Source organism: Lytechinus variegatus, chromosome 1, assembly GCF_018143015.1.
Source record: "Lytechinus variegatus isolate NC3 chromosome 1, Lvar_3.0, whole genome shotgun sequence".
Lineage (NCBI taxonomy): Eukaryota > Metazoa > Echinodermata > Echinoidea > Temnopleuroida > Toxopneustidae > Lytechinus > Lytechinus variegatus.
In genome coordinates this window covers 49,987,010-50,008,628 of record NC_054740.1, presented here as the reverse complement: position 1 = coordinate 50,008,628, position 21,619 = coordinate 49,987,010, and the positions used below count along the sequence as shown (strand labels likewise).

General features: G+C 35.4%; 1 protein-coding gene across 2 annotated transcripts in view; it reads right to left on the bottom strand.

The window, feature by feature from the left end:
- LOC121415711 (mitochondrial fission factor-like) overlaps nt 1–21,619 on the bottom strand; it is a 38,940-nt gene that overhangs the window by 11,400 nt on the left and 5,921 nt on the right. Inside the window, exons 2-4 of one of the 2 annotated variants that reach the window (XM_041609025.1) lie at nt 10,341–10,472; nt 4,501–4,645; nt 431–505 (exon numbers count right to left, since the gene is read on the bottom strand). In XM_041609025.1, the coding sequence (XP_041464959.1) occupies nt 431–505; nt 4,501–4,645; nt 10,341–10,454 (334 nt within the window). In that variant the 5' untranslated portion in view covers nt 10,455–10,472. The remainder of the gene's footprint in view (nt 1–430; nt 506–4,500; nt 4,646–10,340; nt 10,473–21,619) is intronic. The other variant, XM_041609035.1, reaches the window with a different exon arrangement.

The window sequence follows — 21,619 nt, the reverse complement described above, 5'->3', positions numbered from 1 at the left end:
GAGCTAAATACGCTGAGTTGATACCAAATTTGTCATGGTAGTATTTATATTTATAAAGATATAGTAAATTTTATAATGTTTGGAAAGTGAACACATTTCACTGAATTCCAGTGGTTGTATGAAAAATGTTGGCCTCAACTGTAAGTCATTTTAGAGTGGAAGAGTTCCCATGATTATTTTTCATTAGAATTTTAAGTTTGTTTGCCTAATATCCTGGTACCAAATGAAGGCTTTTTTTGAATTAGTTTGTCTTCATAAAGCTGGCCTGCAATGAACATTTGGTTCTCTAGAAAAATATTGGGTATGCTACATGTAACATAAAAATGCCTTTAGAACTCCTTTAAATACAAAACAAACTAAGGGTTATTACTATCAATCATTTTACGTCAATGATAACAGCAAGAAAAATGAACAGTTTTTTCTGATTTACCTGGTTGGAAAGGAGTCATGTCATCTAAATCAAGATTACGAGGTGCTTGCCTTGCTCCAACATGCTGATCAGATCCTAAAGAAGAAAACAAAACAAATATATTCAATATTCATTAAATCATTCATCACTAAACTCTAAAATGTTCAATCAATAAGGCATTACTCTAGCATAAACTGAAAGTAGCATGCACATGTATCTTCTCTCAACTGCTATAAAGAATAAAAAGCATATTACCGGTAACTTAAAAACTTCATTAAGCATCAAATGCAGTTGTCTTTCATGAAAATGCTACCTTAAAGTGTATTAACTCTTTCTTCAAATAAAGTGCAATACAGCCAACTGCAAATTCAAACTCAAGCCTCATTTCATTCACAATAGAGCGTGATCGGTTCATCACGGACGGACATTTGATAGATTTTGAAAGTTTTGAAGGCTTGTAACAAATTAGGAATAAGATGAACAAGGTTCCTTTGTGTTTTGTAGTGAAGGGTAGGACATAGTATGCTGAATGATGAAAAAAGTTTGTTGCCATGGTTACCTACAAACATAGGTATCCACTAAATGTGCCATATCACGGACGGACATGATAGAAATGTGGTTTTTAGAATTTTTGTACATTTTTATTGTTTCTATCTAAACAGCTTAACATGGACCAATAATTGTTAAGGCAACTAACACTCGGGTATGTTAGCTTCTATGTTCAGCAAATTGAATTCTTAACCAATATCAAAGTTCTGAGAGAATTGCAAATATTTTCCATCACGGACGGACATCCCGGACGGACATCACGGACGGACACAATCAAAATACATTGGAAGTACCCTGTAAGAAGTTCTTAATACTTTCTTGGGGGAACAAATGCTATTGTATTGATGATTTGTACATATCTTAATATTATCAAACATTATTAGTTGCACAATCGAGTTGCTACAACTTCAATCAAGTTGCTGCAACTTGATTTAAGATGTATAGCAACTTGTTTTCTATGCTAGACGCACAGTATAATCTAGACATATGATTGCTCTAAACACAGTTCTTGTCAAAATAAGATTTTTTTTTTAAATTGTAGAATACTAGGTTCCAAATCAACAGCTAGTTGATCAATGATCATGTTGATACAAGTATTTTTATGATCTTGATGATTTTTAGGCATGAATTTTCCAAGAGCAAAGAGGGTTTTTTTTAAGGTCAAAAATCTAAATTGAAAAGATCAACAGGTCGCTGATCCTTATGCTTGTTTGTTGGATCAACACTTGTCGGGGCTCTCTTTAAATCCATCTTTTGCACATATCAAAGTTGAGACACCCCATAATATCAACAGCCCTCATGTATTTAGGCACTGACCGAATCCAAAATTGAAATTGATATACCAATCCAAAGCTTATTAAAACTTTTAAACACTGCAGTGCAAGCTTTATGCATTTTCACAGTTTACCAGATATTAAGCGATTTGCTTAAAATTAGCTCCATAATGGACTTCAAAAAAGGTATTCATGTAATTTTCACAAGCCTCAAGACTGTGATGTCATGTTCTATTAGAAGCATCGTGAATCCATAGGTTTGAACATGGAAAAATTGATTTTTCTGCTAATATCAGATTATGCATTGCATTCTACTTTCTTCTCCATCACTTTCTGCAAGCTTGAATTGATGAAATCTACAGCTTTGGACTTGTTCTTGCCATATTTTATTACCTGCTTTTTTGGCGTATACATGTACATGCAGCTTTCCAACCCTATCTGCATTCCAATAATTTGTAAAAATTTTCCTGACAAAAATATAGCCCCAATAACGGCCAAAGATATCACAAAAAAATGTGACGAGTTGTAGGTAGTTACTCCATTTGAGTTCTGAATAATTCTCAGAGCCACTTCTCACTGCAATTAGAAGCTAAAATTAAATTCATAATCTGCTCAGCAAAGTTTCTCATTTGCATATATGAATCTTTCCACAAGTATTTCACTTGTCCGTCTGGGATGAAATTAATGTCCGTCCGTGATCATTTTTGATTGATATATTGTATGCATAAAATGTATGGATTTTAGCTATGTTCAAATAAAATGATATACAGTGTCCAGTGAAATACTTCTACACAATTTTATTTCTGTTTCTATTCTGATAAAGAATAAAAAGCTGAATCCATAGACATTATCCTAATAAAAATGATCCCGGACGGACATTAATTTCATCACGGACGGACAGAAATGTTAATATCTACAAGGAAAGTTTACTTCCCATATTTTCTTCCTATTAATTTATGTTTGATGATAGATTAATGTTCAGAGTGCAAGACCATTGAAAAAAATTGGAGTAACTTTGAAAACAATAAAACTAGAGTGAATTGAATTTGAGTGAATTAATTTTGTCCGTCCGTGATGAAATTAATGTCCGTCCGTGATCATTTTTGATTGAGTTTATGATATGGAAAAAATGTATGGATTTCAGCTATGTTCAAATAAAATGATGTACAGTGTTTAGAGAGATACCTCTACACCTTTTTATTTTTTATTTCTATTCTGATAAAGAATAAAAAACTTTTCATCTTTTTTCCATCACGGACGGAAATTTCAAAATGGAAATGTTAACACCTACCAAAAAAAATATCTTCCCAATATTTTTTTTCTACTATATTATGTCTGATAATAGAGTAATGTTCAGAGTGCAAGCACATCCAAACCAAATTAGAGTAACTTTAAAAACAATAAAACTAGAGTGAATTTAATTTGAGTAGAAATGTCCGTCCGTGATGAGAGGTAGCAGCACCCCCATGAATAAAATGGACTATTCCGGTACTTTCGGAATCATCAATCTTCATGAAACTAAGTTTTTTTAAACCTGAGATATCAAAGATTATTTTAAAAGCAAATTTGATAGAAGTACCTAAAAAAAAATTTTTCACCTCAATGCGAACCCTTAACCGATCATGCTCAATACACAAGTGGAATGCCTCTGGCATCTCACCTGCATCACACGATTCAATATAGCAGCCGTGCTGATTTTGAAAACTACTATAACTCGAACAAGATGTTCAGTAATACTTGATTACTCTTATGTCCAAATTTCATGATCAGATCCATAAACTTTCAAAGTTATGATGGTAATTCAACAAATACCCCCAATTTGGCCAAAGTTTGTTGACCCTAAATGACCTTCATCTTGTGACCTGAAACTTGCACAGGATGTTCAGTGATACTTTATTATTATGTCCAAGTTTCATATATCAAATCCATAAAATTTCAAAGTTATGATGGCAATTCAACAGATACCCCCATTCGGCAAAAGTTCATTGACCTTCAGAGACCTTTGACCTTGGTCATGCGACGTGAAACTCATGCAGGATGTTCAGTGATACTTGATTAACCTTATGTCCAAGTTTCATGAACTAGGTCCATATATTTTCTAAGTTATAATGACATTTCAAAAACTTAACCTTAGGTTAAGATTTTGATGTTGACTCCCCAACATGGTAAGTTCATTGACCCTAAATAACCTTTTACCTTGGTCATGTGACATGAAACTCAGGTACGATGTTCAGTAATACTTGATTAACCTTATGGCCAGGTTTCACGAGCTGGGTCTATATACTTTCTAAGTTATGCTGTCATTTCAAAAACTTAACCTTCGGTTAAGATTTGGTGTTGACGCCGCCGCCGTCGGAAAAGCGGCGCCTATAGTCTCACACTGCTATGCAGGTGAGACAAAAACTATACTGTACAGACAAACTCAATAGTGATGCATCACATTGTAAAGGGTTCACACAAAGCTTTTCTAATATGTAACAATTAACCAAAAGATATTGTGAGTTGAATAAGCACAATCTATATGAAACCTCCAAGTCGCACCCCAAAATAAAAGTGAAAGAGGAGGGATTACATGTACTGGTACATGTCTGTGGTAGGCTAAAATCAATAGTGTCATCGTAAAAAAATATTTTGTGCAATTATTACACCACTTACAGCTGCTTGTGGTTACAATAAGGAAAGGACTAAAGCTAAATTAATTAACCTTGGTGAATTCAAGGTATCTTATCATGGAGCAATGAATTAAAGGCTTGCCTAAGGTTTACTGACCTGCAATGAGGATTCTTTCTGGTACATTCATGGCATGTGCTGGACTCCCTTCAAAGCTCTCTGTATTCAAACCAAAGTTTTGTGTTGGTGATGGTGGATCTGCCACAAATGGCTCCTCTGGTTCCATGCTAAGCCTTGATGGTATCTAAAACAAGAAGGACAAGTTATTATTATCTTCTTTGGCATCTTCATAAAAAGATGTAAAATCATTATTCTAACTTATTTTTCTTCAATTTTCAATAACATTCCTTTTATGAATATTCATGTGATTACTGAATACACGATTAATCAGTTCGTGGTCATGTGATTAAAACATATCCTGGGGCCAAACTGCACATGCATAATGAAATTTTGAGCAAACCAAGTTGTCCCAGAAAATATATATTCAGAGTTCTTGCCGAGTCTCGGGCACACCGAACAGTGAGTTGTTTCTACAGCGTAACCCTCACGAAGCAGACACTGAAAAATTTCCACTGAGTGCAGTGGCTGACAAAATTTGGTCAAGTATTGGGGGATGCAGACCAACTCGGGTACAATTACCCAAATTTATGATACAGACTTTAATAAAGAAGAGAACAAATATGTCATGCATTTCTTTTTAAAGCATCATAGCCTTTTATAAAGGAATAATTATTTTTGAAATTTTTTTGGTATTGTGAATATTCTTTTTCACTCTTTTTGTTGTTGCATATTATCCTTTCTGTGTTTGTGTATTTTTTAAGGATGTCAAATAAAAAAAATTAATTGAATTTAATTATTCACCCTCATTTAAACTGACAATATTTATTCAATACAACCCCTAACAAGAGTGTCGCTAAGGTGAGCACATAATACACCCGTCTGTAACGCGGAAAATTGAGTTATTGGTCAAGCAAGAAAAGTTGAAGGTAGCGATTTCACCTTTGACCTTCAGACCTCAAAATCAATAGGCTTCCTGAGATCCATGCTAGTATTATACATGTACCAAATTATATGAGCCTAGGTTAATTTAAAGGTCAAGTCCACCTCAGAAAAATGTTAATTTCAATCAGAGAAAAATCAGACAAGCACAATGCTAAAAATTTCATCAAAATCGGATGTAAAATTAGAGATGCTCGGTGGGTCGCGCAGCCGAGCACATGTATCCCCGAACCCACCGCGTCATCCGTCATTGCGATATAGAGCTCACACTGAAATTTGACCCAAAAATACAATTATCATGGTCCCTCAAGTCCATCTAAAATCCTAGTGTGGTTGAAAAGTGACTTGTGGTTGCGGAGAAAGAGAGTCTTGCATGTTAACTTCAACGTTGACCTTACCATGTGACCTCTGACAACAGCATAACATGCAGGTACCCTAAGTCCATCTACCATTCAAGTTTGGTTGAAAAGTGACTTACGGTTGCAGAGTTAGGTGTCATATGAGAGTCTTGCATGTAAATTGTTAATAACGTTGACCTGAAAATCACCTTTGACCTGACCATGTGACCTCCGACTGCAGCATAACATGCAGGTACCCCAAATCCATCTACCATCCAAGTTTGGTTGAAAAGTGACTTACGGTTGCAAAGTTAGGTGTCATAAGAGTCTTGCATGTAAACTTTAATGTTGAACTGAAAATGACCTTTGACCTTACCATGTGACCTCTGACTGCAGCATAACATGCAGCTCTCCAAAGTCCATCTATCATCCAAGTTTGGTTGAAAAGTGACTTACGGTTACAGAATTAGGTGTCATAAGAGAGTTTGGCATGTACATGTAAACTTTAATGTTGACCTGAAAATGACCTTTGACCTTACCATGTGACCTCCGCCCACACCAAAATCAATACGCTTCTTCGCTATACCATAGTCAACCTTCATGCCAAATTTGAATTGGATTGAAGAAAAATGCAGCTGATAGAGCGCAAGGAAATCTCTGCGGCGGACGCGGCGGGGTGACAAGGCCAAAACCATAGTATCCTCCGAACTCTGTTCGGGGGATACAATAAGAAAGTTAAGACATTTCAAAGTTTCGCTTATTTTTAACGAAATAGTTATATGAATGAGCCAGTTACATCCAAATGAGCGAGTCGATGATGTCACTCACTCACTATTTTTTTTTTTTTTTTTTTTGAATTATACAGTATAATTTCAATTTTTATGAATTTGCCGATTACCGGTAGGACCTCCATGCCTGAAGCACAAAATGTTAAAATAATGGAATTCCACGTGTTCAGGGAGGTATGAAACTTCATTTCACATGACAATGACGAGAAAATGAAAATATTTCATATAATAAAATACAAAGAAATAGTGAGTGAGTGATGTCATCAGTTCCTCATTGCATACCGACCGAGATGTGCATCTAACTGTTTTGTGAAATGAAGCGAAACTTTAAAATGCCATAACTTTCTTATTCTACATCCAATTTTGATGAAATTTTCAGTATTATGCTTGTTGAATTTTTCTCTTTTTATTCAAATCAAGTTTTTGTTGGGGTGGACTTGTCCTTTAAACTGAAGTTATCATGTTTACAAGGAAAAGCTAACGAATGGACGGACGGACACTAAGTGTGCGTATATATCGGTAATTCCGAGGCTTCATTATTATTGAAGGTTCGGATATTCCGAAGGTTCGTTAATCCGAAAGCGAAATAAAGTTCGTTGTTCTGAAAGTTTGACAATCCGAAAACGAAATGAGGTTCGTTGTTTCGGAGGTTCGTTGTTTCGAAGGTTCATTAATCCGAAAACGAAATAAGGTTCGTTTTTCCGAAGGTTCGTTAATCCGAAAACGAAATGAGGTTCATTGTTCATTTCGTTTTCGGACAAACAAACCTTCGGAATTACGGACCTCATTTTGTTTTTGGATTAACCAACCTTCGGAATTACAAACCTCATTTCCTTTTCGGATTAACGAACATCGAGGTATAGGCAATTTAAGAACCTTCGGATTTAGAAAGTGTAACCCTAAGCGTGATACTATAAAACGTCCCTTATAAAAAACAAAATAAACAGTTTTCCAGTCCAACCTTGTACAAATAATTCCGTATTATACTTTCTCAAAGCTTGTACATTTTTAGGATACAGTTTAATGCCTGGAGTTGGATTCGAAGCTATGAACCTCTGACTTAAAAACAGGAATGAAACCTTGTGTTCCGCATCAACACACAGTGGAGCATGATCGGTTCATCACGGAAGGATATTTGATAGATTTTGGAAACTTTGAAGGCTTGGAACAAGTTAGGAATAAGATGAACAAGGTTCCTTTGTGTTTTATAGACTAGGGTAGGACAAAGTATGCTGAATGATGAAAAAGTTTGTTGCCATGGTTACCTACAAAATTTGCCATATCACGGACTGACAAGATAGAAATGTGGTTTTCAGAATTTTCGTACATTTTTATTGTTTCTATCTAAACAGCTTAACATTGACCAATAATTGCTAATGCAACTTACACTCAGGTATGTTACAGTACATGTAGCTTCTATGTTCAGCATGTACATGTATTGAATTCTTAATCAATATTAAACTTCTGAGAGAATTGCAAATATTTTCCATCACGGACGGACATCACGGACGGACACAATTAAAATTCATTGGAAGTACCTTGTAAGAAGTTCTTATCATTTTTTGGGGGGAACAAATGCTATTGTATTGATGATTTGTACATTATTTAATATCATAACAGTATAAGTTGCACAATCAAGTTGCTACATCTGAATTGATTTATGTTGTAGCAACTTGATTCTATGCAGACACACAGTATAGTCGAGACGTACGATTGCTTTAATTACAGTTCTTGTCAAAATCAAATGTAGAGAATGTAAATGCACATTGTCTTCTTTTCAAATTATAGAATACTAGTACATGTAGGTACCAAATCAACATCTAGTTTATCAATGATCATGTTGATACAAGCATTTTTATGATATCATGATGATACATGTTAATACATTTTAGGGCATTAATTTTCCAAGAGGAAAGATGTTTTTTGGTCCATTAATACCTAAATCCAAAAGATTCACAGGTTGCTGATCCTTATGCTTGTTGTTGGATCAAGTATGACCACAACACTTGTCAGAGGCTCTCTTTAAATTCATATTTGGCCCATATTAATGTGGAGACACCCCATAACATCAACAGCCCTCATGTAGTTAGGCCCTGATCGAATCTAAAATTGAAATTGATAAATCACAATCAAAAGCTTCTACTTCTACTGCAGTGCTAGACAGGAATAACCGTCGTTTCTGGGGATTTATTCAACAATTTCTGACATTTAACTGTAATCCCTGTGGAGTCAAAATAGTTCAGCAGAACAAACAAAATACAGAGACTGAAGCTTTTGGTCTACTGCAGTGCAAGCTTCATAAATAATTAGTTTACCACATTTATAAGCAATTTGCTTAAAATTAGCTCCAAAATGGACTTTGAAAAAAGGTATTCTTGTACTTTTCACAAGCCTCAAGACCATGATGTCATGTTCGGTTTACAGAAGCATTGTGAATCAATAGGCTTGTATGTAAAAAATTGATAATTTTTCTGCTTATCATTATGCATTCTACTTTCTTTTTTCCATCACTTTCTGCAAGCTTGAATAGATTAAATCTACAGCTTTGGACTTGTTCTTGCCATGTAGCTTTCCAACTCTATCTGCATTCCAATTATCTGTAACAATTTTTCCTGACAATAATTTAGCCCCAATAACATCTAAAGATACCACAATTTTTTTTGAAGAGTTGTAGGTTTCCATCCATTTGAGTTCTGAATAATTCTCAGTGCCATATTTCACTGCAAATTGAAACTAAAATTAAATTCATAATCTGCTCTGCAAAGTTTCTCATTTGCATGTATGGATTATTCCACAGTATTAGCAGTACATGTATTTGCTTTATTGCTCACTCATACGTCCGTGATGAAATTAATGCCCATCCGAGATCATTATTGATTTATTATATGCATAAAATGTATGAATTTTAGCTATGTTCAAATAAAATGTTGTACAATGTCTAGTGAGATACTTTTACACACTTTTATTTTTGTTTCTATATATTGATAAAGAATAAAAAGCTGAATCCATATTATCCCATATCAAAAGAACTTATCACGGACGGACATTAATTTCATCACAGACGGAAATTAACATATACCAGAAAAATTGAATCCCTATATTTTTTTCTAATAATTTATGTTTGATGATAGATTAATGTTAAGATTGCAAGAACATCCAAACCAAATGGGAACAACTTTGAAAACAATAAAACTAGAGTAAATTGAATTTAAGTGAATTTACTTTGTCCGTCCGTGATCATTTTTCACTGAGTTTATGAGATGGATAAAAAGTATGGATTTCAGCTATGTTAAAATAAAATGACATACAGTGTTTAGTGAGATACCTCTGCACCTTTTTATTTTTCATTTCTATTTTGATAAAGAATAAAAAAACTTTTCATCTTTTTTATCATCACGGACGGAAATTACATAATGGAAATGTTAACACCTGCCAAAAAAAATAGTTCCCAATATTTCTTTTCTAATAATTTATGTTTGATAATAGATTAATGTTCAGAGTGCAAGAACATCCAAACCAAATTAGAGTAACTTTAAAAACAATAAAACTAGAGTGAATTTAATTTGAGTAAAAATGTCCGTCCGTGATGAGAGGTAACAGCACCCCCATGAATAAATAGGACTTTTCCAGTACTTTCGGAATCATCAATCTTCATGAAACTAAGTCCTTTGAAACCTGAGATATCAAAGATTATTTTTAAAGCAATTTTGATAGAAATATCTAAAAAAATATCACCTCAATGCTAACCCTAAACCGATCATGCTCGGTGATGCCTTTCACAAATTTGGTAAAATTGTAAGACTGTTTTAATTACCTGCATTTTTCTGTTGACATCAGTGCTGAAGTCTGTGCTGTACTGTATATGATGAAGCTCATCCATCTCCCCTTGAAGTTGGTTCACGATCGATGGTTTATCTGTGGATCCCATGGGGTCAAAGGTCAAAATCTGTTAGAATCAATAAAGGTGAACAAACCATGCAGACACAGATGAGCACCATGCTGTTAAATGAATATGATTTTGTTTTTAATTGATGAAAGAGAAATATACAAGTATGTACACTGTGCATGTGAAGAAATCAAATGCATATTTTGATCTGTGGCCAGCACCCCAAAATCAATAAGCTGCTAGAGAAGTTTCCTTTTAGTATGAAAGGTGAAAATAGAAATTTGGTCTACAAAGAGCAACAAGTGGAGCACCTCTAGCAGTCTCACCTGCATCGCGCGATTCAATATAGCAGCAGCACTGACTTTGGAAACTACTATAAAATAATTATTCACAAAAAACACCATTCATATACCACGTTTATTGACAATAAATTTGACCTTGATCATGCAACCTAAGACTTGTCAGTGATACTTGATTACCTCTACATCCACATTTTATAAACTATAAACTTTGAAAGTTATTACAGCAATTTATATATAATACCAAAATGGCCAAAGCTCAAAGGCCTTGTTTATAAATGACCTTTGGCTTTGGACATGTGACCTGAAACACGCATGAAATGTTCAGTTATACTTGATTACTCTTATGTCCAAGTTTCATGAATCAGATCCATAAGGTTTCAGAGTAATTCAAATTCAAATAAATATTTGGTGATGGTTCAAGTTAGTCAGGTATGACTTGAACATTCTCTGTCTCCATTTACGGAAATGAGCAGAACGTTCACCTGTCTTTTTAGGAATGTTATTTCTTTGTCGTACTAATCAAGAAAGGTTTAAAGCTAGCAAGGTCAGGGATCTTATTTTGAAATTTGCAGAAATAGATAAAATATTCTAATGGTAGATAAGTGTATGAAGAGATCTGTGCACACCAAATATTCTTTCAAAATCAGAAAACTCTTACCCTTCTGAATTAACCTTTTTTGCCACAAACCCAAAGCTTGCATTCAAGGACATGAAATAAACAATTTTTTTTGCAAGGACATCTCAGGTGAGTATATACTGAGATTTAAAAGAGCATTTTTGGATATTGCTTGAAGTAGCTACATGTACATGCCTGATTCAAAAACATTGTTTGTTCGGGGCCACCATTCATACCACTAGTGATGAACTAGGGTATGTCTGCACAGCAAACCACCGTTAGTAGGCCGATGTGGGTTCACAGCAGATTTGCATTACACACTACAAATTGATAGAGTAATTTACATGTAGGTAAATGTAGGTCCCAACAAGTCCCAACCAAGACCCGAATTTGCATTTGAGCAACTTTGGTGAGTTGCTATGTTTTCATGTAGATCAATTTTTCTTGGGGTGGGGGGGTACCCTGGTTAGAACTGAGCTGGACCTCGTGGGGGAAAAAGCTATGCCATACCGAGGTATAGGGAAGGTATTTGATGGTTGGGGATGCTGAATTGAATTTCAGTGTAACATCCAAGGGCTCATCAAAGGAAAGGCTAATGACTTGTAGTTGTAGGTACATGTAATACCAACAGACTGTGATATGGCTTTTTGCAAGAATCAGATACTGACTATGCATCTTTCACCTCGTGGCTTTCCATGTATTACCCTCGGTTTGGTTTATTATTACATACATGTATGATAATTAGCAATGAAAAGCAGCTTGCAAGATTCCTGCTAAAAATCATAGCTCTGAATTCGGTACAGTGCCTTTGGAGGGGTCCACATACAAGCAGTGCTCAGGAGAAAAACCAATGCTTGACGAGTTGAACTTGATCCCTATTAAAGTTTCTCAAGGATTTGCTAAAAGTCCATCTGAAGTGTGCAGCCAAGTAACTGTGGTTTGGTACAGTGTACAAAAAAAGACATTGAAGCTGCCAAGTCCTATTTGGACAATGCTTAAAATATTTAAGGAGGATAATATTGTAATACAATTTCAAGAAAAAAAGGTCATACATGTACATGACATCATTGGCTGCTAAACCATGCCAGATGGTGTATGTGACTATTGAGAATACCTTTCTTACAAGGAAAAATCATTCCATCAGTTGTGGATGCTGAATTGTAAACCCGTTAACTGTCATACATGTATACAGATAGGGAGAAAGAGTTAAAAGTTTTGAATGAAATCAGGCCACAAAAAGAATGTTTGAGTTGATGTCAATGCCAAGACCACATAACACATCCTTCAAGTGCCTCCTCCTCCAAACAGGAGAGTGGTATAAACTAGAAGCCTGAGTGTGACAATAATGTGGTATGTACATGTATATAAGGAATGTGAGTTGATGGGCAAAGCCGCAAATATGACCATAAACCAAGAATAAATCATTAGGATGACACATTATCAACTTTGAAGAAGGCAGTTTTTATGTAATTAAGCTTGTTTTTGGTTGATGGAATTTCACTCTTGTACATCATGCCAAAAATACTTTTGTTGTTGAGATAAATGTTGTATTTTTGCACTTGTAGTGTCACTCACGGTTTATAGGAGCGCACCATTTTCCATAGAGAAGGTTTGATCAATTCTGACTATAATGTGCTAGATAGGTACACTATTTACATACATGTATGGGTACTCACAGTACTCCTCGACAGCTACTTGGGCACGATTCCAATCATAAGTGATAATGGTAAAAAAACCCATGTCCAAAATTAGTTGTGTCACACATCATCATTTTTCAATCATATCTACTAAACAAATTGTAGAATTCAAATCAAACTGGTAGTGGCCCATGCCAGTCCTACATTGTATATAATATAGTAGTCATGATTGATTCATAACCTTTAAGTTCAAAGATATGAGCCCTTAACCCTCTCCGATTGTCGTGTCACTCATGTTTGAAAATGACCAAAATGTTAAAAATGGTGATTTTTGCCCCAAGTATTTGTTGGGTAAAAAAAAATACAAAAAGGTCATTGTTGAACTAGGTTGAAATTGAAATTTGTATATAATATTGAAAGACTGATATGAGTAAAAGATGTTATGATATTTAAACTTTGCAAAAACACATATCTAAGCAGTGCAAGATAACTTCATAAAGAAGTTGCAAAGGGGTCGGACGTACAGGGGGTCGGACGTACAAAAAAGTTGTATGTCCAACCCCCATTTAACTTGAAATCCGGGACTAGTGGTGAGCTGCCTTCTGGTGTATAAACCAAACTTGCTTTGCATCCGACTTTGGGGAAATTTATCTGCTTTTGTTTTCCTTGTAAGAAAATTGTATGTGAAATTGAAAGTGCCTGCTTTTAATACATTTGATTGAAAAAATATAAAAAAAGTATAAAAAAAAAACGTAACTTGCTTTTTTAGAAACCTAACTAATAACAACTGGGACAACATCCAACTTTAATTATTTCAAAACTTATGAAAAGTTTAAAATTTGTTTAAATTTAAAATAAGTAAAATTGTATTTTGTTGCTATGGTGACTTACATGCCTTGCCAAAATGAAACAATACATTATTTGAAATTATTTATTTCAGATTCATACATTGCATTGTCTTAGCTTTCAAGTGATACCTAATTTGTACAGTTGTTTGTAGGATTTTGACATTTTGACCAAAAGGTTTACTCTTTTATGGAACAGCCCCATATTAATGTCCACAACTGCAGTGGGAAAAATAATTTTGTGGCCTGGATAGGGTTAATTGTGCTAAAAATCTCATAAAAATTTGAGAGAAATGATTTTCTTGTAAAAAAAACTTGGCTTGTCATTTTCAGACTTACAGGGGAATCCAGTCATGATCATGAAAATGTTGTGTTGGAGAGGAGAAAAATAAAACAGAATGGTGGAAGTTTGAAAGAAATTAGAAAAGCATTAAGAAAGTCATTGCTGCTTTAAACTTGAGGCCCCTACTGTACGACTGTGTAGATTTCAAATTGGCAATGGGTAACCAAATCATGACAAGGGGCTAGGACAAATTTCTCATAGGTCATGTACTCTATTTCTATTATCAGAGATTTTTTCTTCTACATGTATTAGTACCCATTACCCTGAGGCAGTAATCAAAATATATCAAAAACCCAAAAGCTGAATTTCAAAAATTTCATGAAATCAAGAGGTTTTACAGGCAAGTGTTCAGACTCACTCGACACTCCATTTTGTTGAAGATCAGCCATGCATTAAGTCTTTTGTTAACCGGTCGATTGCTTCTGTAAGAAACCGATGAAAACACATTTGTTTTTATGGAAATACAAGCGTTGTTTCTAAGGAACAGAACACTTTAATTATTGACAATTTACTGTGATTAAGGTATAAAATTAAAGAGCAGACATTGTTATCTTTTTAGGGGTTATTTTCTTTTTGAAAATCAGATACCCCCCTCAAAAATGAGTTTTTTTGTCTTTTATTCAAATTGTTTTTACTCACTCATGCGTGAATGAGAAAACTTCTATGCACTACCAGATGAAAGAAGAGATTTACAGTGATAGTATGTGAAAAGTTCCACACATACACACACAACCAGTGTGTTAATCTTCATAAGCTGCCTTCAACGTTAATAGTTGACCTTGCATTTCTGATGTTTTTTTATTCAATAAAATGGAGTTGAGTGCAGTCACAATGTTTGGATTGTCACAATCTCACCCCCACTTTGCTATAATAGCGAATTGGAGGTGAGATTGTGTTTTGTGGCTAGCATTTTGTTGAGATTTTGGAGTAATTTCTGTTGCTGTTCTGTGCAGTTTGACGAAAAATATGTTTTCCTTGATTTTCCGTTTGAAAAGCCCCTTTCAAAGTGCTGTTTCCATGAATGCCGTGAATCACGGAAAATCACTGTGTCCCTGTATTATCAACAAAGAAAAAAAGTTTATCCATATCGCTAAGTGGTAAAAACAAGCGATTATCGGCAGAACTATTGATAGAACTATCAATAACAGCCCTAGTTCTTATATTCAACACACTATTCTTGCTGTAGGTTTGGTCAGAAGTCGGCCACGTGATAAAGGGTACTTCCCCATCAATCATCACTCGCAGTGATGGACCTTTTTTGTTTCGCTGATCCTTTTGCCTCGTGATAGTTTGCCCATCACCTTCACCAATGGAGATAATTTGCTTAAAATACCCCTTCCAGTATCAGTGCTTTCTCACTAGCATAGCAGGAAGAAGTCTTGACTGCAGATAAAACAAGTTGAGTTCTCCCAACTAAGGTAAGCAACAGTAAAAAAAATAATAGAAAAATCTGAAGCGAACGAACCGGAAGTCTCAACAATATACATGTATTTTTTTTTTGGGGGGGGGTGCATATAACTCTTTCCCCAGTGTTTTATTCAAGTTTGGCTTATTTATAAAACAAGTGGAATGCCTCTGGCCGTCTCACCTGCATCACGCGGTTCAATATAGCAGCAGTGCTGACTTTGAATACTACTCTAACTCGCACAAGATGTTCAGTGATACATGGTTAGTCTTATGTCCACTTTTTATGAACTAGACCAATAAACTTAGAGATATGATGGTTATTCAACAAAAGACCCCAACATGGCCAAAGTTCACTGACCTTACATGACCTTTGACCTTGATCATGTGACCTGAAACTCGAACAGGATGTTCAGTGATACTTGATTACTCTTATGTACAAGTTTCATGAATCAGATCCATAAACTTTCAAAGTTATGATGGTAATTCAACAGATACACCCAATTCGGCCAAAGTTCATTGACCTTTGACCTTGGTCATGTGACCTGAAACGCGCACAGGATGTTCAGTGATACTTAATTACTCTAATGTCCAAGTTTAATGAACTAGACCAATAAACTTTCAAAGTTATGATGGTAATTCAACAGATACCCCCGATTCGGCAAAAGTTCATTGACCCTAAATGACCTTTGACCTTAATCATGGACCTGAAACTTGCACAAAATGATCAGTGATGCTTGATTATTATTGTGTCCAAGTTTCATGAATCAGATCCATAAACTTTCAAAGTTATGATTGGAATTCAACAGATATCCCCAATTCGGCCAAAGTTCATTGACCCTAAATGACCTTTGACCTTGGTCATGTGACGTGAAACTCATGTAGGATGTTCAGTGATACTTGATTAACCTAATGTCCAAGTTTCATGAACTAGGTCCATATATTTTCTAAGTTATGATGACATTTCAAAAACTTAACCTCAGGTTAAGATTTGATGTTGACGCCTCCGCCGCCGTCGCCGTCGGAAAAGCGGCGCCTATAGTCTCACTTTGCTTCGCAGGTGAGACAAAAATGACTGAGGAGATGTGACGTCAAAGCTCTTGTCAGCTTTACCCTAAATAGACCGGGCTATTTCGATGCCTAAGAAGACTGGGGGGGGGGGGCTGAATCAGCCCCCCTGCGAAAAATCTCATTGCTAATTAATTATTCTAATTTATGCGTAAAATCAAAATTTTGCTTTAATTAATTGAATAATGCCCCTAAAATTCTAATTTTTGGTACACAGACACTTTATATGAATCTGATCAAATGTACTAAAACCAAAATTTCAAAATCACATTTATTTTTTTTTATTTCTTATGTATTTCTTTGTTTTTCGACTTTTGGTTTTTTTAATGTTTTTTCAATGGAAATTGTTGAGGACTTTTTTTAGAACATAAATAAGATGGAATTAATTGATTTCAATCAGTAAAAGGAAAAACAATGATACATTTATGAATTTGGACTAAAAACTCTAATTGCATAGGATTTGTACACAAATTCATGCTTTTGTGCAATTTTGGGTCTACATGCACTTACAACGTGTTGCGTAATTTGGGAACCGGGAACCGCGAACCCGGGGGTCGCAAACTTGGTCTCAAAAGTTGCGCGAGACTTGAATGTAAAAAGTCAGTGAGCGATGCGGTCAAAAAATTTCGCGCGGCGGATTTATCACGAAAAATGTTTAGGGGGGGTGAATCAGCCCCCAGTCTTTTTAGGGTTAAGCGTCGCAGACTGGTCAGAGACAAGTCACAAGGAAAATCGTAAGGATTTGACATGTCGAATCCTTATCGCAAACTTAATCCAACTTCCTGCCAATCAGACAGTAGAGTTGCACGACGCGTATCATACGCAGTACTTTCTCAGATGGTACGGCAAAAAGCATAAAGCGCATGGGTGAGTCGCAGATCGGATCGCAAGGTGTGCAGAGTCAAGGCTTATGACTACCTTGCGATTCATCTCCCCTCACTCAGTCGCCTTTAACATACACTGCAAGTTTACCTCAAGAGGTGTTCTTGTACGCTCTGCTCCACTTCACTACCGCTACACTATGCTATACCTATCCGAACAAAAATTCAGACGGTTTTATGAATTGGTTGATGAGATAGAAAAATCTTGCGGTCTATTGCATTATTGGAGTCTATATTTTAAAACAAATGGGAATTGCGAAATACCGACGACCTGAATTGAGGTTGTGAATTGTATTAGCGCCACCGACCTTCCTTTTATTTCCATGAAAGAGACATGGGAAGCCACTTTCAAGGCCGCGCAAGGGTTCATTACCATCCTGCCTGTGGGGAATCTACAGGTTGGAGTATGGTATGCCAATGATGTACACATTACACAATTTCAAAAATCATTAAAATATCACTATTGTGACCAAAAATACTAATTTCCATAGAGTTGCAATTTATTTTTCATTAGTAGTAACTTAGGAGTAATTTTTGTATTCACCAGAGCACTCGAAAAATAGAATTTGGGGCATATTTTTGTGTATGCCCTCTATTGGTGGAAAGTAATATGGCAAGACAATTGTAATTTTTCTATCTCTACTTTTAATGAAGAAAATATCATTTAAAGAATCAAATTTACTTAGAGCCAAGTTATATAATGATTAGCTGTAATGGGAACCGACAGTGTAAAAAAATCAAACATTTACAGTATCCCAAAGAAATATAAGCCAATCATTGCCAACCTTATTCCACCACACAGAAAGTAACAGAGAAAAATGTATACCATAATCTTGTTCATAGAATGAATGAGCGGAGGTAAGCAATTTTGCTCTTAAAGTTTATAATTATGTGCTTTTTATTAAAAAAAGTAAATTTAAAATGGGATGGGCACAGGTATGTTGCAAAAGCGCCCTCTAGGTGCATTCTGAATGAGGCATTGAGTGTGCTGACTACATGTATAATTACAGAGCGACTGTGGGGGCATTGCTTTGTATTGTGTTTGCATATGCAAGGAAAGGTTATTCCCCTGGCATCATTGTTTTTAAGTAGTTGAATGTAAATCGCAGCTGTCTAGATTTGGAAAAATAATCTCACTTGGTGATATTGCGACTCTGTGTGCTACTGGAGTACTGGAACTTTGGCCTTGCCTTCAACCTCTAGCTATTCACATTTACATGTATCATCCCACTCTAAAAGGTATTCATCCCGATAGAACAACATTTTAACTATACAGTACGTATCAAAAAAAAGTTTACACTTTGAAAAAGCTCTGGGAATTAAAAAATATACAACATGTGCGTAATTTTTCCACATACAATCGTGGATTTGGGTCTCATCTCTCCAATGAAAGTAAAAGTTTTGACAGAATGTTACACTTGAGTGAGCACTTTCCGTTTTTGTAAAGCTCGCAGAAATCTGTTTGCGCAAAAATGCTCGTTTTCACACTGTGTCAAGGGGAAAGGGCGAAAACAAACTGATCCTGCACAGCATTTCTCATACATTTCCCTTGTAAGTTTAGTCAACTGAAATAAAACAGAAACATTCAAGCATCTTGTAACAATTTTGCCACCCAAATTGAAATTTCAAGAGTTAGTAAGCACAACCTTCACCCTTTTTGTGCCAGCTGGATCTGAGGACATATCTGAATCTGAAAAAGTTTATATCAGATATCAGACAGCATTTTTTCACTAAGTCTTTATCATTTAAAGTGGGTTTACATTTTATATTTCAATTTATAATGCTTGTTTCTCCACACTTTTTCCAAGCTTGACAATGATTAACAAAATGAAAATCAAGGCTAAGCCATTTTATGTAAATCACAGCTCAGTGTACAGCACATATCATCACGATGGCCTCGTTGTGTGGGTGAGTGGGGTGGAGCACAGTGCACTCTGAAGTGTTTTGGGCAAGGAAACAAGTTAAAAAGGTTGGAATTATCTTAAAATCAATTTTACTAGCTAAATTCCATGTGTTCTTCATGATTATGGTCTACTTTTATTCGCATAACTATTTCAAAGTTCTGCGCAAATTATTTTTCACTAATTTTTCAGAAGTAAGTGGTGCTCACTCAAGCGGAAATATTTTGTGACAGTTATATCGTAATTTGCTTCAATGGATCTGTACCAATGATATAATGTGGAAAAATCTTCAAAATATAACAAACATATGATTATACAGGATTTTTTCGAAGTGTAAATTTTTTTTGATACGCACTGTATTGTGGTGAAATTTGAATGAAATCTACTGACGCTAAGTGTGTTTTCTCTGTCCCTGTTTCGGTGGCGTCTGTTATTCTTGGGTGTTGTTGGGCACTTCCATATGCCCATTGTTGTATTCTATTACTATAATTAGTGTACCTTGGTCCCAATTAAGATCACAGCTTTTGGCTTAAAAAACAAATACATATTAAATTGAATAGGCGATTTATAAGACCTTAAAACTACAATAACTCTTATTTCTAGGGCTATTGAGATAAATGAGGTATTGAATTACAGGTCTTGATTAGCTCTAATGTTAAAAAGTTAAATGATGCCATGAAGAAAACGCCTTATTTCTGAGATTTATTTTTTTTGCAACATACCCTGTACCTAAATTAGTAGCGAGTCAAAGAAATCACGGGAAGAAATCGTGGACGAAGTAATCAACAAGTTTATTTTGGGATATGAAAAGCAGATTGTTTTTTTTAAATTGCAATCGCATGTATTGCAGTCGCAATACATGTACATGTAAGTTACACGCGTGTGAGTGATGTCTGGCCTGGGTGGTGGTAGCCTGGAGGCGTCTGGGGAGTAAAAGTCATATACTCTACATATGGTCACTCCCCACTGATGCCTGGGATCCCAAGCTATATTCACCCACGTACGGGTACAAAACCTGAAACTTTCGCCAAGAATTCTACGCAAATCGCGCGATTTGCAAGCTGTCGCCAAGCGGAAGACAAAGAAATCAAGATGGCGACGTAAACAGGGCCGTAAGCTCTTCCCATCTTTTCATAACAAATTTCTTGTTTTTTTTAATGAATTCTTCTTTAAAAATGAAATCAATATCGCAGAAATGTTGGAAATGAAGTTGGACCCCAAACGGTCATGTACATGTTTTAGGGCTAGATCTTTTTAGAGGGAAAGTAGAATTCTCCGGGGCGCACGATCACGACGAAAATTTGCGTGCAGGTTGTCTTAGACATAATCTACAACAGTAAAATGCAAATTGGTATTAAGCGATTATGCTAATTTATGCATAATTAGTAAGCGAAATCATACTTCCCCCCCTACTCCCTAATAAAGCTCCAATTGTTCCAAATTTTGGAATAAAATCTCTTTTTGATGTTCCTAGCAATGAATTTTACACACATTATTGAATTTTTAATGACATGTGTGTTGTTAACCATACATGGACAAAATGTAACATGAGTAACCGTAACGTGAGTAACCATATTATCTGCACCCCAAGTAAAAACCATGTGTTCTTTATTTTTTTAATTATATACAAAGTTTGTCTCCCTAATATACTTCTTTGAAATGGATATAATCAACTTTCATAAAAGCCTAGTATGAGGAGACTTTTCACTTATGTCGACTTTTCATTTTATGCATGTCCAAATCATGTAACGTGAGTAACCGACACATTCCAAAGATTTGCCAGGAGCATAATAGAATTTCCCAAGTTTTGTTTTTATACAAAGGACAGTCAGACTGTGTACTTTGGTGTGATAAGGAGATGTTTAGTTCCTATCAATAATAATGGAGTTACAGCTCTAAGTATGAGTCAAGGTGTCTCCAAATGTAACGTGAGTAACCGTGGAATAGCCCCTAAGATCTAGCCCTAAAATCATGTACATGGGATACAACTTCATTTCTGACATTTCTATGCTATGGTCTGGATTTCATTTTTAGACAAGAATTCATTAAAAAAAATGACAAAAATATAATGAAAAGAAGGAAGAGACTTGCCCGATGTTTACGCCGCCATCTTGTTTTCTATTGTTCTTCACCCACAATAGGTCTTTAGAGAGAAAGTAGAAATCTCGGGGGCGAAAGTTTCAGGTTTTTGGTAACCAAGGGGGCTCCCG